The 27,837-nt window shown below is 50.1% G+C and overlaps 5 protein-coding genes and 1 non-coding gene across 6 annotated transcripts; 3 read left to right on the top strand and 3 right to left on the bottom strand.

Annotated features, from left to right (window-relative positions):
* The first annotated feature begins 180 nt into the window (after positions 1-180).
* On the top strand, positions 181-3,005 carry FOBCDRAFT_259900 (uncharacterized protein). The gene is made up of 8 exons (XM_031178693.3): positions 181-361; positions 418-507; positions 560-1,073; positions 1,120-1,248; positions 1,305-1,712; positions 1,758-1,825; positions 1,873-2,084; positions 2,149-3,005. The coding sequence occupies exons 1-8, from the start codon at positions 309-311 to the stop codon at positions 2,868-2,870; spliced, it is 2,196 nt and encodes a 731-aa protein (XP_031044580.2). The 5' UTR covers positions 181-308; the 3' UTR covers positions 2,871-3,005.
* Positions 3,006-3,846: 841 nt separating this feature from the next.
* On the bottom strand, positions 3,847-6,988 carry FOBCDRAFT_31049 (karyopherin beta). The gene is made up of 6 exons (XM_031178694.3): positions 6,835-6,988; positions 6,694-6,752; positions 4,661-6,640; positions 4,369-4,612; positions 4,211-4,319; positions 3,847-4,160 (listed from the first exon to the last, which is right to left on the bottom strand). The coding sequence occupies exons 1-6, from the start codon at positions 6,881-6,883 to the stop codon at positions 3,974-3,976; spliced, it is 2,628 nt and encodes an 875-aa protein (XP_031044581.1). The 5' UTR covers positions 6,884-6,988; the 3' UTR covers positions 3,847-3,973.
* Positions 6,989-9,703: 2,715 nt separating this feature from the next.
* Positions 9,704-12,012, bottom strand: FOBCDRAFT_31029 (uncharacterized protein). The gene is made up of 3 exons (XM_054704251.2): positions 11,079-12,012; positions 10,264-11,027; positions 9,704-10,215 (listed from the first exon to the last, which is right to left on the bottom strand). Exons 1-3 carry the CDS (start codon positions 11,713-11,715, stop codon positions 10,015-10,017), a joined length of 1,602 nt encoding a protein of 533 aa, XP_054560226.1. The 5' UTR covers positions 11,716-12,012; the 3' UTR covers positions 9,704-10,014.
* A 1,754-nt stretch (positions 12,013-13,766) lies between these two features.
* On the top strand, positions 13,767-13,861 carry FOBCDRAFT_t108. The gene has a single exon. It is a non-coding gene; the product is annotated as a tRNA-Ile (tRNA).
* A 1,282-nt stretch (positions 13,862-15,143) lies between these two features.
* On the bottom strand, positions 15,144-17,745 carry FOBCDRAFT_31021 (phosphofructokinase-domain-containing protein). Its single transcript, XM_031178699.3, has 3 exons — positions 16,944-17,745; positions 16,420-16,890; positions 15,144-16,362 (listed from the first exon to the last, which is right to left on the bottom strand). The coding sequence occupies exons 1-3, from the start codon at positions 17,655-17,657 to the stop codon at positions 15,196-15,198; spliced, it is 2,352 nt and encodes a 783-aa protein (XP_031044586.2). The 5' UTR covers positions 17,658-17,745; the 3' UTR covers positions 15,144-15,195.
* Positions 17,746-22,283: 4,538 nt separating this feature from the next.
* Positions 22,284-24,251, top strand: FOBCDRAFT_31009 (uncharacterized protein). The gene is made up of 2 exons (XM_031178702.3): positions 22,284-22,523; positions 22,572-24,251. Exons 1-2 carry the CDS (start codon positions 22,424-22,426, stop codon positions 24,158-24,160), a joined length of 1,689 nt encoding a protein of 562 aa, XP_031044589.2. The 5' UTR covers positions 22,284-22,423; the 3' UTR covers positions 24,161-24,251.
* Positions 24,252-27,837: the final 3,586 nt, after the last annotated feature.

Here is a 27,837-nt window from a genome sequence, read left to right as displayed (position 1 = left end):
CTCCCGCTCCCTCTGCCTAGGTATCCGTCTCGATTCCAGCAAATACGTCGACACTAAATCTAATCCAGCATTCAAGGCATAAGGGTTCAGTTCCACTAGGATACGGGACACGATTGGTACGCAACGGCACCAGCATCAGCCATTGGCGTTTAGAGTACAGTGCATTTTGTCGTTCGATTGTCTTTTTGTAACCTTGCTTGTTGCAGCACCAGCACCAAGACCTGGTTCCGGCGCACACCTGGTTGTCTACTAGAGCTCCTGTGACTGCCATCGTTTGTTGGTATCTCACCACTGGCCGAAGTGGAAACATGGAGTCCTCCGTCCCGATCGTCAAACGACGAGCTTCAATTGCTTGTCGCCGGTAGATGAGCCTGTCTCGTGCCTCATGCGTACTCATTTGCTGATCCTATGCTACAGATGCCGGCGCATGAGGAGTAAATGTGTCCACGATCGTGGCCAGCCTCCCTGCAAGGCCTGCTTAGACGCCGGGGTCAAGGAAGGCGGATGGTAGGCTTCCCTGATCATGTCTCTGAAACTTATCTGAATTTCTGTATAACAGCGTGTTCACGCCACGAGGCCAACCGGATAATGATCGATGCCACCGGCGTCCGCGCGTTGCTCGCACAAGGACTGCCAAGACGGCTCGACAGGATCCAGGAGGAGTACGACGTGAGAGTCTTGATGCTTCCTCGACAGCCCTAGGCACATTGAGTAACGGATGGGAAAATCTACCTCCACTACCAGAGATCATTGATGGTATAAACCAGTTCACGCGACATTACTTTCAACTTGGTTTTATTCCTAAAGAGCAATTTCCCCAGCGCCTGCTTAAAGATCGCACGTCGGTTAGCGTCTTTCTCGTTGTCAGTATTCTTAGCATTTCAGCTCGCCTCAGTCGTCCTCTATCAAGGCGGTATGGGTCTGGCATAAAGGCGTCTGAGTTTTTCATGGAGCGGGCGACAGGCATTGCACTCGGCGAGATATTCCCGACCAAAAATACATTGGAGAACTGCCAGGCCTTTTATCTTCTTAGCATCGCACAACAAGGGAATGGACTTAAAGATGAGAGCCATGTACGTGTAGAAGACTTGAACAACCGCCCCAGTACTGACTTGACAGACGAGCATGGGCCTTGCTCTTCGAATCGCATCTGCAATCAAGCTGCATTTAGAACATACTTATGCTTATGAGAATTCGAACCCTACGCCTGATGCCATCATTCTTCGCGAATCCGCACGGAGGACTCTGGTAAGTCATGCCAAATAAACAAACGTTAGTGATATGGCTAAAAAGAATGTACTCAGTGGATGTTACATAGTCAGGATCAGCTACACTCATGCTCCTCCTCGCCCATCTCTCTCGCTGCTTCGGATATCGATGCCCTACTACCTTGTAATGAAGAAGACTTCGCCAATGGGCGAGAGCCTCCTTCGCGGGCCGCTCTTGAAGGGACTCCGCGTGCTATCAAGGACCCAAGCCTGGTCAATGATCCAAACCGGTCTCTTTTCGGCACTCTCATTCAAGCACATGGATTCTGGGGCGTTGTCACACGGGATGCAGTCAACTATACTCCTTATTCTTATCCATGGGATCCAGAGAGCAAGTTTGTCAGAGTCTCCAAAAAGCTTGATCAGTGGGAAAGGAACTTACCTCCCAGCCATCAATGGAGCCGGGCTAGACTGTCTGAATACAAGGCCAAAGCACAGGATCTGGTACGCTACCCCCCTTTGTAACAAACCGAACCACTAACAACTCAGGCATATCTTGGGGTCACAATGATTCCGCGCCTTTGCAATATTGTTCTTCGTCGGCCATACTTGGAGTAGTAAGTTTTCATAAGCAACGCATAATGCCAAGTCTAATATGTTGTAGTATCCTCACTTCATCACGCGAATATCACCAGCGGCCGTCAGTCTTCGACCAGATAGCATGCGACCTTTTCAACAATGTCCATAGGCTCTACGAGCAAATCGACGCCCAGTTTACGGGACGCTCGTCAGATGAAAGTGTCGGTGCACAAATGGCTGCCTTTTGTGTTTACACATGCGGCCTTTTTTCTATATATCTTTGGCGCTATCCGACCTGTGAGTTATCCTGCTGTCAAAAACGATATATACCCTGGGTATTGATTCTCTTCGTTTTATCAAGTCCTGAACATCACGTATGACGGGTATATGATGTTTCAACGCAGCCTGGATATTCTGATGGAATGCAAAGAGGTCTGGCCTCTTGCTTCTCGTTGGGTCGATGCCTTAAAGCGCTTTGCTCAAGATCCTGACAGCTCATTTAAAAGTGAGAATGGGATGGCAGATGGCAAAGACCTCATCCACAACCCAATAACTCACCTTCCTGCGACCGCGCCGATATCATCTGGCGCGTCGCCTGCTTCGTCCTTATACACTCGACAAAGTAATTCGCTTGCTTCAAGTTCCATTGCTCTGCAGTCTCCGTCCCCAAACGATATCTCTGCCTCCATATCTACGACTCATATTATACCCTCTCATTTTTCTCAACCTCAAATCCAACAACAGCTACAAATCCATTCTCATCCTCATCAGCCACCACTATCGGTAATATCACAGCAACAGGCTTTCGTCCCGCCTCAGCTTCAGCCTCAGCTTTACGTGAGTCCTGACAATATTGCCAACTTTGACATGGTCCTTGGGGGCTTTAACCCCAATGCTGTCCAAGCTTATCCAATGGCATCGCAGGGCAACGCTCCGTTAGCAACCGGCATTCCAACAGCTATGGATATCACCAGTGGGCCACTAAACCCTCCTCTGGACGGCTTCTTGGACGAGTTGAACTATTATTCGTACGGGTCCCAGGACTGGATACCGACAAGCAATTTGTTCGAAGGCTATAAGTAATTTCTCTTGGCACTGTTTGGGATCCAATATTTGCAAGAAAGAAACGTTGCAATCTAGTGATTGTCTTCTATTCCACCACGCTGGACAGACGGGGCAGCAAAATGACACGTTTTTTACAGGGTATGTCAGTCAAAGGTATCAATATCTGTTCATATTCCTTACACTACAAATTCAAGTAAAATTGAGAATCATGGGGATGATTTCTCATACCAAATGGACTCTTCTCATCATTGTAGGCAAGAAGGAAAAATAGCTTGTCATTTTATTTAATAATCAAGACCTATCGTGGGATCCGATATGTGAAGTGTGAATTCCACCATGATTTAGAACCACACCTGACAAACAGATTCAGGCTACTACTGATGTCAAGTCTTCATTTTATTTGTGGTAATGGCTGCGTCTGGCTTAGATTCATCAGCACAAGATGGCATTTCACAACATCTGGCAAGTGTCTGTGGGTTCATTGTATGAGAGCCAACGATTGTTTGACTATCGACAGCTACAGACGAGCTCACTTGATACTCTAGTCCGAAGGTTTCATTTCAACGTGTCTTCTCTCAACTCTAAGGATCCCCTACACACTCCGAATTTTCAATCCACTCCTCAAGAATCCCACCATGTTCCACAAAGGTGGTTTGTCCGAGTACGCCGTCCTAAGCCTTCCCTAACACTTGAAAGGGAATCCAAGACAGACTCCATGGGCCGTGACAACCAGGGCTGCAAAAGCAGAACAAAAAAGAGTAATAAACCGGCCGCCTTGACTCCCTATCCTCTACATGAATTTTGGGCCGCCGCCGCTTTTCATCCTCGCAGGGCATACATGACTTCTCTATTCCATCATTGCATCTGAATAAATAAAACAAAATGGGCTGTGTAGTGTAGTGTAGTGTAGTGATATGATAGGGGAATGAATACATCATGTAGCGATGAATATGCCAGGTGAAGCGTCATAAGGGGGTATTTGAATTACTGTAGTGTCGTATGGGGTCTATATACATGCAAGGGTCGTGGGGATCGTGCTATGACTGGGGAGGGGGAGGGGAACATTTATTTGTGGCGGCGATCGCTCGCCTTGAATTTGAGATAAGAGTCTGAGTGCCAGATCAGTTGGCCATGACGGCCTGAGAGCCACCCAGTTGGCGTTTAACCTGCTCGCGGGCCCAGCGGGCGGTCTCGATAGTTCGGGGCTGGAATTCCCGGTTGGTCTTGGTCTCCTTGATCATAACAGTGAGCCAGTCTTGGCGGAAAGCGTCAACCAGTTGGCCGTCGGGGTAAGCATCAGCAAGGTCACTGTTCGAGTTAGCATAGTTCATGCGAGTTGCTGGGCCAGAATAGCTTACCCAATAACGCCCATGGAAGCCCGCATCAAGGATTCGCTTCGGTTCATATCACTAGCGATAATGCTGAGGGCGTTGAAGATGAGAGGGACGTATTGCTGGAGAGCTTGTGCTATGACGTGTTAGTAATGATTGCATATCAGACGGACAGGACGACATACTCTTCTCGCTGACCTTCATGGCGCCAATAATTCCGCCCCAGGCATCCATAATACCCTCACGGAGGGAGACAACATAGTCGTACATCTCATAGGGGCCCTCGGGAGAAGCGGTAACAGTTGTAGCTTGCTCGAGAACCTGGGCAACCACGGACAAATATGTCTCAAAGTGGCCACCGATGGCACCAGCAATGTCGCCAAAGCATTGCAGGATAGCAGGCTTGAACTGGTTGGCCAGGGTGGTACTCTGCGACTGGTTAGATATGACAAGACACACAAATAGGGGGATACATACCCTGAGGTTGTTGAGGAGGTAGTTCATGAAGTTATCGCAGTAAGGCTGGCTGCGCTCGCCCAGAGATCGAGTAATGTCGCTGACCAGACCAATAGCCATGGAGCAGAGACTAGGCTCGTCCTGGTTTCCGAGGGCGTTGTACAGGAATGGGGCAAAGGCATCCATGTACTTGACGAAATCCTCCTCCATAGCAGTGGAAAGGGCGCTGATGGTAGCGAAAACGGCATCAGGAACGCTAGACTTTCCACCCACGCTGTTGAGGATCTGAAGAAGGATTTGCATGATACGATCACCCTGAGGAATGATCTCCTTGTCAAGGCGAGAAATGATAGCCTGGAGGACAGTGCACAGGCTGTTCTGCATCTCCTCAAGAGTGATCTTGTCCTCGACACTGACGACCTGGTTCTGGAGAGGAACAGTCTCTTCGAGTCTCTTGATGATTACATCGGAGAGAGAGGCAACTGGCTGCAAGCTTTCGGAAGCAGCGTTCTGCACAAAAACGTTGAGAACCTCATAAGCAGCGGTTCGCACTGAGGTTTCGGTTTCTGTGCGAGCAGTAACGTCCAGCAGAGAGCTGACGGCATTGTTGAAGTGGGGGGTGATAGCGTTAGAAGAAGCGCCGAGATCACCAGCAAAACGCTCAGCCAAGTTCATAAGGGCCCAACAGCATGAGGGTGCCATCTTAGCGCTGCTAAGAAGACCCTTGAAGAGCGACTCGATCAAAGTGGGGAGTTGTGTCTGAGGGTCAATGGCCTCGGAGCATGCCTCGGTGATTCTGCCCAGGGCATATGCAGTCGAGTCCTTGACGTGCAGGGATTGGTCATCCATCATGGTAATGAGGATAGGCAGGGCCTGCTTGACGATAGGGTCCAGGACCTTCTCGTCAGGACCCTCCATGATAGCGCCGAAAGCAGATACAGCAGCATCTCGGTTATGCCAGTCCTCGTGACGTAGGTTACCCTCAACAAACTGAAGGACGGGAGTGATGATCGTAGCACCAACGGCCTGGGCGTACAGCTGCAGACACTGGTAAGCAGCGCGGGACAGGTTGTACTCGTCGTCGGTGGCGTCCTCGTCCTGCTTGGTGAGGAGAAGCAGGAGAACCGGTACGACTTCGTTAGCAGCAACGCGGGCAAAGTTGTAGAAAGGGCGCATCTGGTCAGAGCTCTCTACTTGGGCGTTGTCATCCTCGATGGAGATCTCCTCTTCGCAAACAGTACTCCAGAACTCAACAGCCAGCTTCGCGACATCCTCGTCATCGGACTTCATGCCAAGAATGGTAAGACCAAACAAGGCCTTCTCCATATAGAATCGCATGTTCTCGTAGTAAAGGGCCATGATTCGGTTGAGGCAGCCAAAGGCGCCCTGTTGTATCCTTGAGTCGTCGGCTTGTGTGGCCTCGCAGACGACCTGCATAATGTAGTTTCGCTCGCCCTCATGCTTAAAGTTGTTGCCGACAAATTCGAGCGAGTCACCAAGGGCGGTGATGGCAGCGAGGCGAACCTCGATGTTCGTTTCCTCCTTTCGGGCTCCTTGCACGACAGCAGTCAGAATAGCATTTGAGTGTGTTACCAAAGCCCCGCGCAGTTCAGCATCTTGGCTCTCGCAGATGTAGCCAATGGTGGTCAAAGAAGACTGCTTCTGGTGGTCGGCACCCTCGCTCACATTCTTGACAAGGAAAGGTAGCAGATCGTTCCACTGGCCGCGGGGCAACTCGATAGCGGCAATAGAAGAAATGACCTGGGCGGCGGCAGTGCCAGCCTGGGTGTTGGAAGAGTTGAGAGTCTGGAGAGTGAGCTCCTTGACCCTGTTCTTAGTCTCGTCGTCTGTTTGCTGGAGCCATTTCGCTTGCAATTCCTGGTGACGAGCAAAGTCTCGGGTTGTGAAGGCGTTCTTGAGGGCGATACCGGCAGCAGCTCTGATGGAGCCATCGGCAGAGTCGTTTGCTAACTCTTGTACGAGGGTTGCGAGGTATAGGGGCTAATGAATCGTCAGCCGTCATTCGAGCGGAGGGAGGATCAGGGGTGCCATACAAAGTTGCTCTCAGCGGCTTGGGTAAGTTGCTGCTCGGCAGCATTTCGCAGGTTCGCATCTGACAAAGGTTAGCATTGGTTCGCTTCACTCGCAGATAACTGCTCAAGTTTCAATCGGCGGGGAGGGCGTGGGATACTGACCAGGCGACAGCGAATTTGCGAGCACCTGGTTTATCTCTGAGCTCGACATTTTTGCGATTTAAGAACGTCTCGTCATGCGGTTTCGGGAGGTATCAATAATGAGTGAAGGCGCAGAAAGGCGTAAATGTGTGAGAATGAAGAAGAAGAAGGAAAAAATAGAGCCTTTGGTTAGGCGCACGTGTCGATAAGTTTGGCAGATGGAAGAGAGAACTGTTCTGGATGAGGCGGAGAGGCGGGGGTTTTTTCCCACGACGGGGGGCTCAGGCCAGGAGAGGAAAAGAACGGGTATGAGGGTCGAACGAGCTTGGCGGGCCAAAAACCGATGGAACGGGGCCTTGTTTGATTTGATGGGCTTTGAGATGCTTGATTGGTAGCAAAGCGGTGGTGAAGGAAGAGAAAGTCCTGACTTTAGACAGAAGAAGTGTTGATATTTTACGGCTTGATGTTACAGGGGAGGGAAAAGTTAACCTCTTGGATCAAAGGTTTGATGATGACAATCGGCAGCCCGCTCCTGCCCTCGAAGTCGCTACCGCCACTTATTTCGACACTGTATGGCACTGTGCAGAGGTGATCTGTGAGAGGCGGTTATTTTCACCACGGAGCAGCAACGTTTGATGCCTGATTTGAGGTTCAGGGAACTGCAATAATAGACATGCAGGTGTGTGTGTTAAGTAACAGGCTGCAGTTATCAACGAAAGGGAGAATCACAGCGATGAACAGGACTGAGGATGTTGTGATTCATCACCTATATGTCTACCTGCTGATGCGTCACAGCCCTGAGCCTCACTGTGACTACTGTACCTAGTACCTACTACGCATGCATGTAGGACCCCTCCACACCGACGGCCATGCCCTTCTTTTGCTGCGGGACCTTGCGGCGAACGCCATCATACTTTCCTGGCTGGTGCGAATATATCTGCAGCAGGTTTCGTTTTGTTTTGTTTATTATGAGACGATACATGAGACTCTGGGCTGCTTTTGGGGTCTCGTGACCTTAGCTGCTTATGCATGCTGTCGCTTGTCTTGATTCAGGTTTACCTGGACTGTTGTTAGTTCCAATGCGTAGAACCTCCACTATGAACGCATAACTCAAACCTGCTTCCATTACTTACACTGGAGGCGGGAAGAACTTCGCTTAATCTATAGGAAGTCGCACTGTACGCCCTTTATACAGTGCCCCGCGGTGAAGAAATTCACACAGGCTTTGGCACAGTGCCAATTAAAGGTATCTCAAGTACCGTAAGGTTCACATGGAAGCCCAGGCCAGGCAAAACAAATGCCATCAGGGACAACAGGGCCCTGGCTACCTTTGGGTGGGAGTTTAAAGTTAGGCATAGCATAGCACAAACCCATCCCTTCGAATAGTTCCTGCTGAGGATATTCATTTTATATTTGAAATTATCACTTCATTTAGCTCACACATAATTTGATCAAACCCCCTTTCCTTTCTTAGTTTTTCTTTTCTTCTGTTTGTGTTGATTTCTTTCCCAAGTAAATAGTTCCACTCTTCCATGGCAACCAACGCCGCCAGCCTTGCCACGCTGGGTAACTCATTTAATATCCAGTTCCACGGCGGATGCAGTTTGGGCCGCTATCGAAATGAAGCTGACTTGTCAGATTTAGGGCTCATGTTCGATGTTCGCTTCGTCTTGGGATTTGGATCTTCCATGCGTTTCCAGGGGTCCAGTCTGGGGAAATTTCGTTACTGGCCCTGCTCCCGCTACTTTAGTATCCGTACAAGGCTGTTATATCATGAGAGCACTGACAATATCTGCTTCTCCCAACCAAACCATTCTACGATAAAACCCAGTCTGTCTTAAGGCCCCTTGCTCTTTATTTTTTGTATCCTGCCTGTCGGCTTGTTCTCACAGTACTCTGGTTCCAATGCTTATATAACTAGGTAACAAACCTCACAGCCTCCCTGCTGTTGAAGGGATTAGTCAGGCTTTCAGCTTCTGCTTTGTGCTCTGGAGGGATGTCACGTTGCCAGTGGAGCATGATTTTGTATTCAAACTGCATTACTATAAGGCTTGCAAGTCTTTTTTAAATAAATGTCCTTTGTTATCCAGGTACTAAACAGTACGTAATAGGTATGATTGCCCCAAGAGTCCGGCCCTGGCTTAAGTAAATACACTACAATCTCTTATTTGTTGCCATACAAGTATGTTCAGTGTTAGACCACATGCTATCACTTTGAGTCGTAGGCATCGTACAATGATACCTATCTATGCTTAACCTTGGGAGGGTAATGCAAAAAATCAACACAATAATGACAACAAGTCTCAATTCAGTGTCTCTCTTACCTGAGCCCTAGCCACCTATCAAACAAGGGATCTCTATCCTCGTTTGCGAGAAGCGCCAGGCTTCCCAGTCTGGCAGCCGTTTGAAAGCCTACACGCAGGGCTCTATAACACAAGCCTTACAGAGTCGAATCAAGGAACTCAAGGTCGTGTCAGATATTCGATTTGGCCGGGATAACAGGGCAATGAGATCTCGCAGTCCAGGGGTCAAATACCGGTGAGGTAGTGTTGCACACCGATTACTCGTTCATTACCCGGGCATCTATGCATGCCGGAAAAAAAGAAATCCTGAATAACTTGGCTCGCGATGAAGGACCGCTGGGCACTAATAAGTCGGGATCAATTCCCGTGAGTAAAAAGAGTTGAAACTTATCATTCTTATTTACTTTGTCAAGTCTGCGATCCATGTTGGTTAGACGTGGGTCTTGTAGAATGCCCCTCGATGGAGGGGTAGGCAGCGGGATGTCCGAAGACCATGAGGTCACCAGTCCCAACAGGCAGCCCCTCAATCACGAGACTTCTTCTTCTTCTTCTTGTTGCTCTTCTGCCTCCAAAGGAGCATTGTAACGGGAAAATATGAATGTGCTTATTGAAAAAGTTGTCGTTATTTATTTCTTGTCATAAGTCGTAATTATGCGTTTCAACCAAGCATCTACATACATCCATTCCATACCGTACAAACTCATATCGTTTCATCCGCTGTATATGATTGATTTCGTAAATTCGTACAACCAATAGTTGCCCAATATGAAACATCATTCACGACACCAGTACATGTCTGTAGTTGCTTTGGAAAAAAAGGTATCCATTACCCAAAAAGAAAACCTCTGCTGCCCTTCAAAAGGTGACCATGAATGAGAACGCCAGTAAAAAAGCAGACTTAACGCAGGTAGCCTCGGGGTGGGCGAGTGTCATAAAACGTCTCACGTTCCGTTACCTCGTCCCAGCGAGGGTGGCTGTGTCGGTGACTATCGCGTTCATAGTCGAATTGGTATTCTCTTTCATACTCCAGTTCTCTCGCGCGCTGCTTTCGAGATCGTCGGATCTCATCGGAAATGTCAACTAGGCGAAGAACGTCGTCCTGCAGATGTTAGCATTCGGTCGTTGTCATTTTTGGGTGACAACTTACGTATTTAAGATAGTCCATGATGTAGTAGAACTCCTTGGTCTCTTCGTATTCATACCCAGAGCTCTCAATAGCCTCACGGATAACGAGGTCCTTGGTGATCTCAGTCCACATATCCTTTGGTGGTGGAGGTGCAGGTCGGGAACGCGTTTCTCGTGTTCTTTCGATATCAATTTCCCTCTCGCGATCGTAAATGGAAACATTAACACGGTCACGAGTATCTGGGGGTGACGGGTCCTTCAGAATGGGCTTTGGCATGGGCGCAGGAGCAGGTGAAGGAGCGCCATCCCTCTCAGGAATGAATTTGCTCTTCCTGGAACCACTGTACCTCGTCCAGTTTGTCTCGGTACTTCCACCGCCGACTCCATCCATGCGGATGCGCTCAGTGCCTGGGGGGACATCAACGAGTGTCCAGTCCTTGGTAGCACCGCCCCAGGCTTCACCCATTCGGCCGCGAGAGTCAATCTTGCTGGTAAGATAGTCGCCTTCTTCGTCCACAGCACTGGGTGTCGGCAGAGGAGCAGCTGAATGGGCTCGACGCCGGGTTGTTTCGGACTCGCGTCGAACCACGAGTTCGTCATCGCGGTAGTCGGATCGTCGTTCTCGGCTTTGAGAACGAGTGCGCGATGTGCGAGTAACATCTACTTCAGTTCTGTTCTTTGACAAAGAAATATCGATATCTGTCTCACGCTCTCGGACTCGGGAAGGAGCACGAGGCTGAGGCTTTGGCTGGGGAGGAGGAGTAGGAGGTCTAGCTTTGATCATGCCTGCAACTGTTAGCGTTTTGAATCGTTTGGTTATAACTTCAGTTTGCTTACCATGGTCGATATCCCGGTAGTGGGTGATAACCTCTCGCTCGATTGTTGGTCCGCGGATAGTCTGGGGCGGGGGAGGCGGAGGAGAAGGCTTGGGAACCGGAGGGGGCGAAGGAGCCCTCTCGCGCTCAATGATGCGAGTGCGAATGCGCTCTCGCTCCTCAACTGGAGGGGCAGGCGGAGGAGAAGGCGACTTTGGTCGCTCAACGTATCTGACAACACGGGCGGGCGAAGGAGCTCGCCTGGGAGGTGGTTGAGAGGGTTCTCTGACTCGCTCTCGCTCGTAAACTCTGGTGCGAGAACGCTCATGCTCATGGTCGTGCGAGTGATGGCTGCTGGGTGAAATGCTGCGGGGTCTTCGAATGATGCGTTCCTCTCGAACGCGAACTGGGCTGGGACTTCTGGGTCGGTGTCGGTCGATGGTCTCTACTTGACGCTGGCGCAAGACCATGGGACCAGCTTCTGTTCGGCGAGTATCTTCTCGCAAAAAGGCGGGTGTTCGAGATTCCTCTCGCGGGGGAGGGCTGATGGTAACGGTGCGACGACGATAGTCGACTTCATCAAGCCCCTCCGGAGCTGAACGTCGAGGAGCAGGGTAGTAATCCCTCTCCTCGAACTCAGTAGCCCTTACACGGGACATTTTGGTGTAATAAAGTGCTGTTTTCTGTGGATGTGTATATACCGATGCTGGTTTTGGTGCACTTTTAAAGGCGCCAACTCAATTCAACAGGCTGTTGGGTTGCGACAAAGAGTTGCAAAAGGGTATGTCGTCACACTTCAAACAAGGTGGGGTTCCAGCGACGAGCCTCAGACTTGGTGAGGTTTTGTTACGAGCCAAGCGAGAAGCAAAGCTGTAAACTACAAACCCAAAAGAATGCGATGTTTTTGAGGTGATAAGAGAGGAGGAGAAAAGCAATAGCCAAGAGAAATGGAAGAGAAAGGAAAAAAAGAGTTTATGAGTGTCAGGTGGGTTTAATGGCGCGCAAGCCGCAAAGCGCCGCAAGAATCAGGCCCCAGGCGAGCAAGGACGGAGCATGGAAGCAAAGCAGAACGTCGTCATCCGACAGCAATAATGAGAGGGAACCCCCCGGCCAACAATAGGGTGTCAGCCGTGACCTTGACCTTACTCTAGTTAATGGAGGGGCTGGGCATGGGCAGTGCTGGTGCTGGGCTGCTTGAGCAATGTCAAGATGGGAAGTCCTGGTAAGCTGTTGTAGTGGGCAAAGCGGGGACTGCTGCTCCAAGGTTAGGTACAAGATTGATGATGGTGGCAGCGGTCCGCAACGGGAGAACTAACATAAACGATGATCTTTTCGCCTGTTGCACCTTCGTCGAATAGTATGTAGCAAGTCTGATCGAACCTCTGTCCAAACGTTGATCGTAAACTTGACAACTTCAGAGGAATCTTGCCTGGTGTGGACATCAACGAATGACCACAATAGACAGACGGTATACCCATCCAATGATCCATCAAGTACCGGAGGCAAGTCAGTCTGCCTGCCTTACGACCCCAAACACGATGAGTCTACCATGGCGGCCCAATGAGACGGGCCCTCCTCCCACGCGAAACATTCAGATGGAGGGTCAAGCGCAGCCAGGAAGAACATGAGACCTACCAACCTGACAAACTCTGCTCAGAAATTGTCTCTGCCCAAGGCCCCATCAACGATAGTCCCATTTTCCCGTTATAGAGTTCATCGCCGTTTGCCTTGTACGATTCTGGGCATTCGTTGGGCCTAATTTTGCATCTATCGATTCGTGCTTGCTCTGCCCCTTCTTTGACGAGAGCAAAAGCTCGTTTGTTTAACATCCAAAGCTGGCTGTGGTGTGGAGATCTACTGACGCAATAGTGCAGCAGCTCACCCCGGCATCTTCTGGTCCTTGGCCCCAGTGCATTGCGAGATGGGAGCCAGAACAGGGCTCTCAGACTGCCCCCCTGCGGCGCCACGAGCCCATATCAGCGAATAACGTGAAGGCTCGAGATGCAACTCAGTGAGGTCGACAAAGAAGGTACAGATGTTAATTCTGGCCGAAGAGATAACAATTGTGCTGAGCAATGCGAATGCTGCAAGTCTATCTCTGTCACATAGAGTTGCATGCAAATCATTGCCCTTGTGATCGGCGATGGAGGTCCAAGTCGTTGTTCCGCTCAGTTGGGCATTGAATCTCAAAACGAGTGGTCCTGTCATGGACTAGGACTGGGGTCTCTGAGAATTACTGAAGATCCTTGAGAAACATCGTACCGAACTTCCAAAGTCACACTGAGAGCCCAACGAGGCGTCGAGCTTGAACCCCATAAGCCGCCATCCTCAGCTGTCAGTTCCTAGTCGAAGCCCTTTGGAGTCGCTGAGGCATCAATGCTGAGCATCTGCCGTCCTTCCATGGTTCTATGGCTGTCTGTCACATGTGACGTGCTGCTGCACAGACCAGGCAAGTTTGCGTGCCAGGCAGGGTTCATGACAGGGCACGGTTGAGTTGGATTCGTCTAGATTGTTCTCTTGAAACTTGACATCGAGGAAATGGAATATTGGAGGGTCCATTGAAGGGTCTACTTTCTTCAAATTCTTCTAACAGGATAGTTCATCAAGCTTTATGCCAAGCATCTGGTGACAGCAACTTCCTCACTGAATCCGTCTCTGGAGCTCAGGAACATAGACTCAGCTACCAAACCCACAGCCATCGAATTGGACGGCTTCCGTAGCTCAGTTGGTTAGAGCGTCGTACTAATACTTCATTCCGAGTATCCGGTAATGCGAAGGTCTCAGGTTCAAGCCCTGGCGGGAGCAATCCCAATGCCTTCCAATTCGTATTTTTGATTCTCAGACGTCTTTGACAGATCTGAGACCTTCTTTTTGCAACTTTCATTCTTGTTATTTCTCTGGTTCAGTGATAAAACAATTCCTTTAAAATGGCAAGGAGTCTTACATAGTTCAGTATTGTCATCTCAATCCATCGGCCATAGCCCATTCATGGTGCAAGCAGTGTAAACCACTTACAAGATTTAGCAAATATGACATTTACTATCAGGCTGTAGTCAAAAGAACGTGACCTATCCAGAACAGCCGAACAGCGTCCAAGACAGTGCTGCCTAGACGCTATCCATCGAAGTCTAGGTTAGTAGTAAATCTCGAGTTGTAATCCTCCAGAAGTGCAAATGTCAAGCGATAGACGACATCTTGTGTAGAATGTCTCCAGAACTATATACAATAACAAACCACAAAACCATACGGGCCCAATATAAGGATATCAACTATAGACTATTTAACTTAAATCCACCAAGAAGATTGAAGGAATAACCTCCTAAAGTACTCTTAGATGCTCTTTAAACCAAAACTTACCTTGAACCAGATGTAGATAAACCATGAACATTGGCAATTAACTGCATATATTATCACAGGTAATCACCACAAGGATCGACACGTTGAGATTCTGATAACCATTCTATAAGAAATGGCGTTGCTTCTGTGAATTTCCTAGGCATTATAAACAAATTCCGGCTTGGTAAATATATTGGCTGGACGAGCCACATCGCATTTAAATTGGTAGAAGGGAACCACACAAAGAATAAGGACTCATTCGCACAGTAAGTCGGATGTAGCTGGGATCTTGTATCTCATAAGTCGTCCAGAAGCATTGACAGCAACTCATTGTCCAGTATATCTCAATCGGCAGCAACTTACTCAAGCACGGGTATTTTGCCGACCCCTTGAATACAAATTTACCAACTACTTCTTATCGACTTCAACTATGTTGTAAGTGCTTTGGGGGTTTGTAGATTTGACTGAAACACAGGCCCTTATCGTTCCGTTGATGCTGAGATTGAGCCCGGCAATGACGCTTCTACAGGCACATGAAGACTCGGTATTTGTCGTAAATCCCTATTCAGTATTCCTTACCTGGGCTATTTCTGCTACTTATCCAAGAAAGCACTACAGACGGAGTGTAATACAAAAAGGGCATATAAACAAGATTGTCGTTCAAGACCAACGTGCCAAAGATAATTGCTTGAACGCCTAAAACTGATTTCATTCATACTGAGCTATCATTAAGAATAAAGGTGAGGGGAAAGTGAAGTAACGTCAATCTGAAAATCTCCTTATAGCCAAAAGATGACGTCCCCCTACAGACCACGTTTTGTGTCCTTTGCGATCAACCCTGTCAAGCTCTTCTCCGGCTTAGGGTAGTCAGGACGGCCCGCCAACATGTCCACTACCTCTGACAGGCCCAGCCAGTGGGCAGTTGCAGGTCTTCGGTTGGGCCAATCTGTGCCGTGCTCCTCTAGCTCCTCCATTGCGTTGAACACAACCTCGGAGCCCTGGATACCAATGACAGAGGCACTCTTGGGGTCCTTCTTAACGTGGTTATGAGCATTACGTCCAAAGCCCTCAAGATGCTGGATGCACTTGATGGCCAGACGAACAGCTCGGCAACGATCCATAGCGGAAGGAACACCACCCTGCTGGACGTGACCAGGAATACTCTCTCGGCTCTCGAACCGGTCGTGAGCCTCTTCGCGGATGATGTCCGCAATGAGCTTAGCATTGTAGACCTTGCTGGACTTCTCGTTTACGAGAATCAGGCGTCCAGCACGGGACTGGCCCTTGTCCTTCTTGAAAACCTCCTTGAGGTGGTTAACATCGGAGTTGAGCATCTCAAGAGAGATACCTTCCTCGGGGATGTAGACAGCGGAGGCACCAACATCCAGGCCAGCCAGGGTAGCGATGTAGCCTGAGCGACCACCCTGAGTCTCGATAACGAAGACACGACGACGGGTAGCGGACGCTGATTGCTTGATCTTGTCACAGTAGTTGACAAGCTCGTTCAAGCAAGTATCTGAGCCCAGAGAATACTCGGTTCCGGGAACGTTGTTGGAGATGGTGGCGGGGAGAATAACCATGGGGATGCACAAAGAAGGGTATTCCTTCCTGGCCTTGCGCATTTGAGAAACGGAGTGGAAGGCCTCGAAACCACCAACAAGGAATAGAGCATCAAAGTGGTGCTCCTCGATCAGGTTGGCAATCAACTCCATACCAGACTCGCCAGGAAGCTCTCGGTTTGTACCAATCTCGGAACCGCCCTTGCTCGCCCAACCGTCAACCTCAAGCCAGTCGAACGGGCGGACAGCGCCGATAGGCTTGTCATCGTGGTGTCGCGCGAATCCAGCGAAACCGTTGTGAATAGCCAGAGGCTCGTGGCCCTTGGAAAGACAGTACGCAACAGCAGCACGTACTGCAGCGTTCATGCCACCAGCAGGGGCACCAACATTGATGAAGCCAATTCGCATGCGCTAAGCAGTCAGTTGTCAGTAAGAGGAACAATAATGCAGAGTTAGGGCCAGACTTACATCCTTTTCAGGCAGCTTAGAATCGTCAACCATGACGTTCGTGGTCAACATATAAGAGCCCCATTGGTCGGCGAACTCGGCATCACGAAGAGACATGGCCTTCTCGAAGTCTTTGGCATCAACGGCCTTGGCGAGTTCTTTGGTCTCAGCCACAGCTTGCATTAGAGGCTTGCGGACAATCTTGTTCTCGTTAATAGCGATGAAAGGAGTCTCGGTCTCTGGTGTAGCTTCGAGGACAGCCTTGACGGCTTCAACACCCTGCAGGGTAGCCAACATTCGGTCGTATGCGACGGCAGTACCGCCTCGTTGGACGTGACCGAGGGTGGTAATACGTGTATCGAGAGCAAGGCCGCCCTCGCTCTTGTCGGCTAAGATGTTCTTGATTTCTTCGGCGCCGATCTTGTTGCCGTCCTTGTCGCGGGCACCTTCAGCGACAATGACAATGGTCTTGCGCTTTCCAAGGTCTCGATGCTGTAAGTCGTTAGTGCCTGTGATTGGAAGCTATTGTCTGCGCTTAAACCTACCCTTCGCACAACGACCTTCATATCTTCCTGCCAATCATGCTCACGAGGTCTTTCAGGAATAAAGACAAAGTCTGCACCAGTTGCGACACCGGCCATGAGGGCCAGCCAACCACAATGTCGGCCCATGACTTCGACGACGAAAGCACGCGAGTGTGAAGAGGCTGTCGCTTCGACGTAGTCGACCATCTCGCAAATACGGGCGAGTGCTGAGTAGCAACCAATGGTCGCATCGGTTCCTGTGAGATCATTGTCGATAGAGCCGACGAGACCAACAATGTTGAGATGCTTATAAGGTGCTATTTGTTCTGTAGACAGCTCTCCCTTGGAAACGAGCTCTTCCAGCAGAGAAGGCCACTCAGCTCGGAACTTGTCAGCACCAGTCAAGGAGCCGTCACCACCGCAGATGATCAGAGCATCAATGCCAGAAAGAACCATGTTCTTGGCGGCCGTTAACCGACCGGGACGCTCGTAGAAAGCCATGCATCGAGCAGTACCAATAAGTGTACCACCCTCAGAGAGGTAGCCTCTGACATCGTTCCACTGCATCTGTCGGATGAAGTCGCCTCCCTGCACCAAACCCTCATATCCCTCGTAGACGCAGTAGGCGTCGCAACCCATGTGAAGGGACATGCGCACAACAGCTCGGACAGCAGCGTTCATGCCAGGGGAGTCACCTCCCGAGGTCATGACGGCGATCTTCTTCTTGGGGGCCATTTTGGCGGATGCTGAAAGACAGGAAGAACGCTTAGTATTGATGATTCGATTCAAGGTTTGCCAGAACCGAGTTGAAGTAAGTTTGAGATATTGCGTAGCCGTCCGGAGAAGGAAAAAACGCGGGGGGCAGATAGTGTAGCTCTAAAAGTGTATATGATGAGAAACAAGGGCACAACAATTGGGGAGAGCACGATACTTACAGGAAAATAAGGAGAAGAGAAGAGAAGCGCCGGCTTCAACGGATGATATTGATAGAATATGGTCTCACCAGGTTTCCTGTCAAGAGAAGGGGGGAAATTATTATGGCGCCAGCTTCATGGTCCGGGCAGCAGTCGGTCGGTGACGCAGCTGGAGGTCAGGATAAGTACCTACAGTAGCGAGGGGCAGCACAGGGAGGCCAAGAACCGACTGACGAAGTGGAGGGTATGATGTGTGAAGAAAGAGCTCTTATCGCTTATCGGCCCGCGCGGGGGGCAGATTTTGGTTTTTTTTAGGTGCCAGTCTTGACCCAAGGTGAGCTTTTAGCTGGCTCAGGTGGGTTATGATGTTACGATTCGTAAGGTGAATTATTAGCACTCACCTCACTTTGCAGCCTCTTGTCCCTCTAGTCTCGGTGTTTTATGCTTGCTTGCTTGTCTGGTTGCCAATTGCCAGCTGCGATAATCCCCTCAAGCCCCTCTTCTTTTTTTATCGCACGCACAATCGAATCGAAGCTGTTAGAATAATACCGCATTCCTGAGGTATTCATGCTATCTGATCCACGTTTCGGTGGCATTGGGCGACGCAATGGTACAGAAACAGCATTGGCAGTGGGACGGGGCGCTTCCATGAGACGTCATAAAGCCGCATTCATTCTTTTTTGCCTACCAACAGGCCGGACAAGAGGAGACTTTGCATGATTTCAATCATGAATAACTGGATGTTGAATACATGGGTTGTGTCAAGTATCCAACGCATTTCTGCGATATCTATCTATTCATATGTCACTTCAAAGACAACTACCGGCGCATCAAATTTTTGACATGATCTCCATCCTGGTCTACCGCGATCTGCTACTTTAGCTCTAGCTAATTGGCATGTAGTGGTTCGTGGGGCTGAAGTGCGTTGAATGACGGCAGCCAGATCTTCAACGCAGGACAGGTGATTATTAAGGCATTAAGGCAGGCTGAACTGCAAGATCGAAGAACCGAAAGGCGATCGAGATGTCCTGATTTATTAATTGTCAGGCAGGGGCTCTTACATGGCTGCTCACCTCACATCGTATGCAATTTCAAACACGCCATCAGTCACTACATGCCCATGTCATCCTCAAAATCGCTGGCCTCAGAAGACGCCTCAGATTGAAATCAATGTATATCATTATTAAAAGGGATAAACACTTGAGAAATGAGATAACGCATAAACCAGTTTGCCAACGGACGGCATAGAAGAACCAAAGCTAGGACAAGACATCGTCTTGCCATCTTGAATACCCTAGACCCCCATACGGAAGAAGGCAAGACAACGGTCAACACAGCTAGACAAGAGTCATGAGTTTCTAATTCCATGACTACAAGGGGCCTGGCACGCATAATTGCTTTGGTAGGAAGAGATGCCTTCCAATAGCATATCTGAGGCAGGCAAAGATGCGAACTCCAGGGTCACCAGCCTGCCGGCGCTCTGAAATCTGACCAGTCATTGAGAAAACTTGACAGTCATTTTGGAAACCGAGACGGGCTGTGATGATCGCTGCGAGGGTTACTGAGGCGTCCACCACTGAAGCCCTGTGTTTACAACCCGGCGGTGCAAGCAAGGAAATGAGAGGCCGAAATGTGAAAATAGAAAGCCCTTTAGGAGAGTCATATGGCTGCAGATGCTGTTTTATGCGCTGGCAAGCGTCACCTCACAGCGGTTGGGATGGATGGTTGGCCTGGTGCGACGGCAGCGCGTCTGCTGACCTGGAGCGCCAAGCGCTGAGTCGCCAGGACCCTGAAGAAGCGCCCCTGAACATGACGACAGAGGCCTCAGCAGGGCCTCAGCTCATCGCAACCCAGGTTAACAAGGCTCAATTCAAGTCTGCCTCCCTTGAAGCTGCCTTGACTGCCGACTGTAACTGTTAAGCCTCTCGACAACGAGTGGTGCGGAGGATCCTGGAACATCAAGGCAGGTGACCTACCCCAGGTATCGTCACTGAAGCCTCGGGATATTCATTTATGAGCCGGTAGCAAGTTTCTCGTCTGATCTGCTCGGCATATGTCCGTGGTCACGCCTATCCCATGATGTCGGGCGCATCAACGCAGCAGAACGGACGGGAGGCAAGTCCTGCCCAACTGACTATGGGCAGAGGGATAGTTGCAGGTTACGGCTCAAAAACCTCACCTCCAGAGTGACTCTACTCGGCTTCGTCCCGTCGGAATGAGCTCCGTGGTCAGGCGCAAGGACACGGTCATCAGTCATCAGTCGTTACCCGCCTGTACTTTCACCGCGTATAGCCTTTCCCTTACTTTCCCAGTGTCGACAGATGAATTTCTAGGCGAGATCACTCAAAGGCCCGTGGCCGCTTGCGGAGGCGAGGTGCAGCGTGCGGATGACAATCTGGGGGCTCGTTGTTATCACGGGGTCACCGGATATTGGTTATGCCATTGAGAACGGGTCAAGTTAATGAATCCCCCACGATCCTCTGGGGCTTCTACAGGGCGAGAATCACTAGCAGGATTCTCATTTCCAATCCCAGATCGCCCAGAATCACGTCAATTCGCCGTTGAAGTGGAAGCCTGGATTGCAAGCGGACCAATTGACGCTTTAACACGGGCGTCTGTTGATGATACCGGGTTGGGATTGGAATCGAAGCTCAATGCCAAAAACACCATTGACATGACCGGTCAGGGTCTTTAACACAATGCTCGGCGAAAATTCTCTCAGGGTCTATCATGTGCCTTGAAGCTATCGAGCTAATGGCTTCCAAGAGAGCCGTTCGTCCTTACCGAGTCTCACTATTCTCAGGATCAAATGCCTTGGTGAATGTTAAGACCGCGGTTAATCCGAGCCAGAACAACACAAAGCGAGGCTTGGATCACCAACGTGACTTGTGATGGGGCCTCAGACAGGTCCCTGATGAGGAGCGGGCTACAGGGTGCTTCATCCGCGGGAGACAGAAGGTCCCAAGAGAATGACAGTGGGGGGAATTGGACCTGGCAAGGCAAACATCAGGGTCGTCCTCAGTTCTGGACTCGGATGCCCGATTCGGTCTCAGTTCACAACGGAGCCGTTCAAGGGAGATGAACAGGACACATGACAAGCTGTCTACGTTCCAGAACGCCAAACGGACCGCAGGATCTGCTTTCCGTTACAGGAGGCCGCGGCCCCATTAGGAAGAGTTAGGGGACACCGAGAGATAGAACCGTTTGCACTCCCGAGACCGCGTTCGTCTGTGCTCGCTCCGTAACTGTCTCAGGTAGGCCACTTACTTGATCAGGTAATCCAAATATAACCCAAAGAGGACTGGCTCGATATCCACGAGTCTAAACTCTGTTGGGTATCATAGTGACCCGCTGCTTGAACACAATAAGTGCCTCTTCAGGTAAAGACCCGTGGAAACTGGTCATCAGGAAGAATTTGCCTCCCCCTCTCTTCCACCTCCACCTGTGTTCCTCCCCCTGACAGAAGCCCTGTCCTTGTCTGCTGTGTCGCCGAAGTCGAACAGCCTACAGACCTTCCCACCTCCACCTCTATCATCCTTTGCCCTGGCGTGGACATGACATTGGGCAGGTTCTTGATTCGAGAGGATCCCTTTGTTCAGAGAGGAACAGAGTCAAAGATACAGACGAGGAATAAATAGCTCTTTGGTCTTCGTTGTCATGCGTTTGCTGTACTATGCTGTGCTGTGCTGTGCCGCCACTTTAACCCCCATTCTCAACTGAATCCGTCTGGTCACGCCTCTGTAAAAGTGTAAGGTTGAGATGCCACCCCACAGGAATCAATCAATCGCTGGACTCATCCTGAGTGAACCGTAACTCACATCAGCGTCCATTGGCAGCGAAAATTCTCCTGCGCCGCGGTACCTCCGTCTTGTACTGGGAGACTTGGGCTTGTGCTATTTGGGTGGTACCCGCTATTTCCAATGCCCCCCTCCATTTCTGCTCCAAGTACGTACCTGAGCCACCCCGGCGAAAGTGCAGTGGCTCGCACCCCCTCTGGGGCCCACGCCCCTGCGTCCGACACCCCTGGGCCTGGCGTGCACTCGTGCTTGTGCTAAGGTACCTTAGACTCCATTTACATAGCGCACACCGCGACTCCCTTCCCCCAATCCGTCTTTCTTCCCAGAGACCAAACAAGAATAACTACGTTTGATCCCCCCGGACTTTGTTCGTCCTCCTCCACTTACACATACACTTCCACCAAGCAACACCAACACCCGACATCCATTGCAGAGGATTTTGAGAGGACGACCTTGCACCAGGAATCGCCTTTACACATACAGTATATGTCTACTCGAGGATCCCCATGAAACGCAGCATCCACCTCGACATCACACTGACACGCCAAATTCGCTTACATTGACCTTGAACTCCCTCGACTTCACCGCCCGCGACTAAGGCTTCTCCACCTCGAAACTCAACCTCTTTACTACGCTCTGGCGCATTGTCGGCTCTAATTCGATTTACTTCGCCGACGACCTATACAGAACTTATCGACCACTTCGATTGCACTTACAACTTCGACCGACTTATTCGCGCCCACCCTCGCAACTCTCCCCAGTCGATTCATCGACAGGCCCAAGACACATTATGCCCTATCGTTTAGACACTCACGTTTTGACAGTGGATGCGAACGTCATCCACAAGGTCGATACTGGTAATCCCGCCAATCTTTATAGCATGTGGACTGGTAAGTCGTCTCTTGTTTGTGCCGCCTGCTTATATGCTGACCAGTCAGTCTTCTCTCGGTGCGCAGACTCCGTTGAACAAGGTCGAAGACTGGAGAACCTTAGCTGGCGACTGTGGCAAAGAGAGACCTTTGTCGTCGACAACGAAGAAAAGACAGCACCCTCTACACAAACTCTTCCCCAGAACATTCCTTCCGAGTCAAGGATACCCGATCTTCCTCAACTGTCTGGCAGTGTTGAGTCTCTCGTAGACGAAGAGGCTGTCGACTTTAGTTCATTATCAGCACCACTTGAGATCGCCCGCCCTCGTGTACGACGTCAAGATTCTTGCGCCAGCACCCGAAGCAAGCGCGAACGCCACATCAGCTCCGACGATTTCGAGAAGATGATTGTCTCTATTGTTAAGGACAAGGGTCCTCTGTCGGCCCCTCCTCATGTTGCTCCCGTCCCCAAGGAGTCCCTTCCAGTTCCTCCTGTTTTCGAGCGTTCTGGTTCTACTACAACCGAGTCTCAATCGCCTGCAAAGTCTATCACAGCTTCAGAGGGTTCGCCACAACCTTCACCGCAAAGCCTCCCCCGCACCACTGTTGTGCGTGGCTTCTCACCTTCCCAGATTCCCACTCCTCGAACTATCTCCGGTGCTGCTCAATCATCAGACGCAATTCCTGAGCCCAAGTCGTCGCCTGCTGCCAAGGTGGTGCAACCAAAGAAGCCCGCTCGTTTTGCGCTTGGTGGCTCTTGTTCGTCTAGTGAACAGGACCAGAGCCTCAGCAACAGCAAGCCCATCGTTCCCATCATCAAGAAGCCCGTGTTCCAGATCGGCGGCTCCTCTGAAGAGGACGGCTCACTCAAGAGCGCCATGGCTTCATCACGGCCTAGCTCGCTCCTCTCTGCACGCAAGAAGCAGGCCTCGTTCAGCAACAATGTCATGACACGAACGATTGATGATGAGGCAGCTGTCGACTCAGATACCGACGACTACATCGACGAGAGCGCCATCGATGACGATGACGACTCTTCGGACTGGGAGGACTCGATGGAAGAGAGCGGCAAATCCAGCATGGACGACAAGTTCTTCCAGCGAGTGGATTCCAAGCCCAATTTGACCTCGCGACGATCGCTCATTACCCTTATGCTTGCCCAGAACGATCGCGCACGCACTCTTGGTAACCACGCTTCCCAATCGACTTCAGCCATTCCACGATCTCGTATGGCCCACGGCCCGTCACTGGGTGCCTCGCCTAATGACTCTGACGAGGCTCCCCTGATGATGAAGGGCATGCGTGGACCTGGTCTCAAGCCGATCCATGAGGTCCCTAGGTCTAGTGCTCAGCCCATCATGACCGGCCCCAACCACATCCAGCCTCAAGCTGCGCTGTCACCTCGCACTACTCGTCGCAATATGTTGGCGACTGAGTTGACTGAGTCTCTTCGACGTCACCTCCTTTGGGAGCGACAACAGAAGTCCTCGACAGCCAATGCCGTCCTCAAGCGACGACATACATCACACGATGTTGCCAACCTGAAGCAGTACCCTGAGAAGCCTTGCATGAAGAAGAGCGAGGATGTGAACGCGAGCAGCTGGAATCAATACTTCTCCAAGGAGGCCAGCGACGGATACCACTCCAAGGGGTGGTAAATGATACCCATACCATATTATACCATACCGACACAACTATACCCACTACGATTGTGCATTGGACGGCGCACGAAAGGCATCACCACATCAGCATTGAGCGTTTTTATTTTTAGCTGCACTTGGCAGCGTTTGTTTTACAAGTCGTTTAGCGAAACGGAACTCAAAGTATTTTATCATTTTATCACTCATGGCGGGGACTCTTAACATTATGATACCATGAAATCGTGTTTTTTTCAAGGCCGCGGTAGGCTCTTGTTTCGTCATTTCCAGGCTCGGGGCACGTGTACTTGTAGTTCATATGGGGAAGATTTCTGGGGCAACCTGAGGATATGATTTCGCTATGAAAGTTTGAGGTGGAGGGAACCTGAGTTAAGGCGGAGCATGGGTCACGAAATACGGTCATTGGTTTTACTCGAGCAAGCGCAAAAGGCGAAAACAAAAGTCAAAAGCAGTGGATGATGACAAGCGAAAGCGAAAGCGAAAAGGGGATGTATGAGCGAGAGAGAGACTGAGATGGAAAAGCAAAAGATTAAACGAGTCACTCAGCAAAAAAACTCGCAAAAAGGGCGAATTGTCTATGAGAAAGAGGTTTCCGCAAAAACATGAATAAAACTTTTCACGTTGAACAAACAATGAATGACTTGATCCAATTGAGTGAGTGAATCGATCATCCAGACGCAATGTGTGTGGTGTTGTGATGGAATGTCGCATTGCATTGTGAGTCGTCAGAAGGGTTCCAAGGTTCCTGGATGCTTCAAGGATTGCTGGAGACATGACCCAGGATGGACGTCATCAATTCCGGGTGTTTCCAGCACTGAGCCAGGCCTATCCAGCACCTTCAGAGCTGAGGGTTGCAGGCAAACACCAGCGGCCGTTTAATGCTGGCAGGCAGAAATCCCATTGGCTCGGGAAGGAGAAGCCCCAGGCCTTGAAGGCCATTTGAGTGTGGCAGACCTGACCAAGCAAGCCAGCGCTGCAGGTTTTGTAGAGCTCGTGACTTGATCAATTGGCTTTTGGTTTTCGCGAGACGAGAGGAGAGAGAGTCAGACTGAGCACATGTCAAAGCATGAATCTTTGAGACAATTTTCATCATTTGGTCTCGTCAACTCTACGAGAATGCTCTGCATCTCATGGAAACCACTGGCAAGCCAACCAAACTGTCGGTAATAAATGGCGTGAGTCGCTAGACACAGAGGAACATGGGACTTTACGATAATACCCGTAGTCTGACCGAGCGGTCAATCGTAGGTGCTGTCGGACAATAGCTGCTGCTTCTAGTCTTTTCTTTAGCATAGGGCAGTGCTGTCTTTGTTGGGGATACCTTATGCAAGCTAACACAGCGCAGTAGTAAACAACACACTCTAAGGTAAGGTCAACAACACGAGGCCAAGTTAGAACCGCCGTGAGCCGTCTCCAGCGACAAGTTTTACAAGATGACCATTGACATGAAATGACTGGCTTGGCAAGTTCAACACCATCCCCAGGGCCGCCAAGCCATCGGCACTCGCTTCTGGGACCTGGAACGCGCCATTGAGTTTTTTTAGTTTTTTTTTTCACATTGGCTATCACATGGGTTATCACATTAGTTATTCTCATCTCAAGTCGACCTGAGTTGAAAGGGTGTCCGGCATCGGTATTCACAAACCGATCCCAACCTCTCGGTCAATAGGTGTAAGCTGAAGGGGACCATCCGGACGCTAAGAACAACACGCGTAAGTCCAATCTCCTCCAAAGCCCAAACAACTCCCTTGTATCTCCGCCCTCGGCCAAAATACCAGACTTCGGGGGTTCTATTCCTTGGAATATACCTGGGCAGACGGATCTTTCTGGCTGCTTTTCTTTGCGTTCCTGTTGCCTGACATTGGGATGTAAGGGTATGGGCTGCAGGGACAAGCCACGAATGGGAAATGTAGCATTAGGCAACCCATAATTACCTATTTTGAGTTTTTAACTCTGACTGCATGTGAACGATGATAGTTCTCTATGTAATTGAAGATGGCAGACATCTAGAGACGCGATTGACATATGATTGAAGCAACCCAACGTGCATCTCGTATCATTCAAACTACTGCATTCTATCATCAGCTCTACGCCAGCACGATGTGTCCCCGGTTCTAGACACATATGTCTAGTCCAGACCATTTGAATTATCGAAACGCGTCTTTTGGTTCACTCTGCTCACGGCCAAATTGTGGAGGACGCCAAATTGTGGAGGACGCCATATCCTGCGGAGCCGCAGCCGGAGCTCACGAGCTAGGCGTCACATCGCGAACCAACTGAGACGAGGACGGACTCATACTCCGTGAATGAGAATGGGTTGTTTCAAAGGCATTTGCGCAAAATGAGGCTGGATAAGGAGACGTGTTTGAAATCAGTCATTTCTGACAAACTATGCCAGAGATGCAATGATGGCCAGTCAATTGCTTCACCCATGACTCCCTGCGTGTGGGGAAGTCAAATCAGAGACTTTTCAAAGGCAGAGGCAAAGGGAACAAGAGACAACGACGCCTCTCCCGCTTGTGATTTTCCGGGGAAGTCCATGGCATCGTCAACAGGCATCCCGCATGTAAGCAGAAGCCATTGACTCTGTGTGCCTGAGCTCAGACTCACTCGTATTCAACACATACTTTTCTACGCGTCAATGGCGTTTAGACGAAAACCAAATCTCAGCATCTCCCCTCTTTTTCAAGAAGCTTTGACGTGTTCAATTCCCCAGAAAAAAGAGCCACATGTTGCTGACTTGACTGCGGAGAATCTGGAGAATTTTCTGTGGTCATCCGACTATCCTTTTCTTCTCTCCGCATGGCAAATTTGCCTTCAGGTGAGATCACATGGTATTGTTCAAGTTGCCATTAACGAATTGCATTTTTGTCCCCACAGATTTACCAGTTTGCTTTTTGCGATATGTGCGCTTGGAGTTTTCAGCACCTCTCGGGTCATGAGAAAACGAAACTAGACCAATTGAGGATGTTAACAAATGGGGGGGGCGTGCATGTGCCTTGTCTCGTGGCTGACAGGAAGGGATTTCGCATCGTCGGGACTCTTTCACTGGTGGGGTGCAGGGAGTGTTTAAAGTCTGAGTCAGAAAGATGAAGTAGAGCAAAAACTGTCAGAGCAGAAGATGTCGTTTAGGCTAAACCGAATACTGGAAAAATCGAGACCAAGTCCCGTAAATGGTGGGTGAGTGTTTTTCGACCAATGAGAAATGGGAATTATATGTTTTGCTGGGGGAGTGAGCAGCGGAAATAGGACGAGTCAGATTGGCTCAATTGCCGATCGGAAACTCGGGGGGGAATAGGACCCTGCATGAGTTTACTGAGAGCTTGCGTTTGTGTTGGTTTGAGCCATCTTCGAAGCTCTCGGATATTTAAGCCCCAATGCCGCTATTTTACTGTGCCGAAGGCTTTGAAGAATGCTGCCTGGATATCTGTAAGGCCTCATGTTATCCCGCCTGTTCTGGACTGCTGGACCAAGCTCATGCGGCTTTCAGGTTGCTTTCTCCTCCGGCCTCACATCCATAACCGTGATCATAACATTCCTGATTACCTTAAACTTAGTTAAGCGCTCCGAAGGCTCGGGATTCTCATGTCTCGCAGCTCACATGTGCCATGGCGATACTCCATTTCATTGAAACTCTCCTCGGCACAGGCAGGCAGCAATGGATCTAATGTCGGTCG

This window comes from Fusarium oxysporum, chromosome IV, assembly GCF_013085055.1.
Source record: "Fusarium oxysporum Fo47 chromosome IV, complete sequence".
Taxonomy (NCBI): Eukaryota; Fungi; Ascomycota; class Sordariomycetes; order Hypocreales; family Nectriaceae; genus Fusarium; species Fusarium oxysporum.
This window is presented reverse-complemented; position numbering and strand designations above follow the sequence as displayed.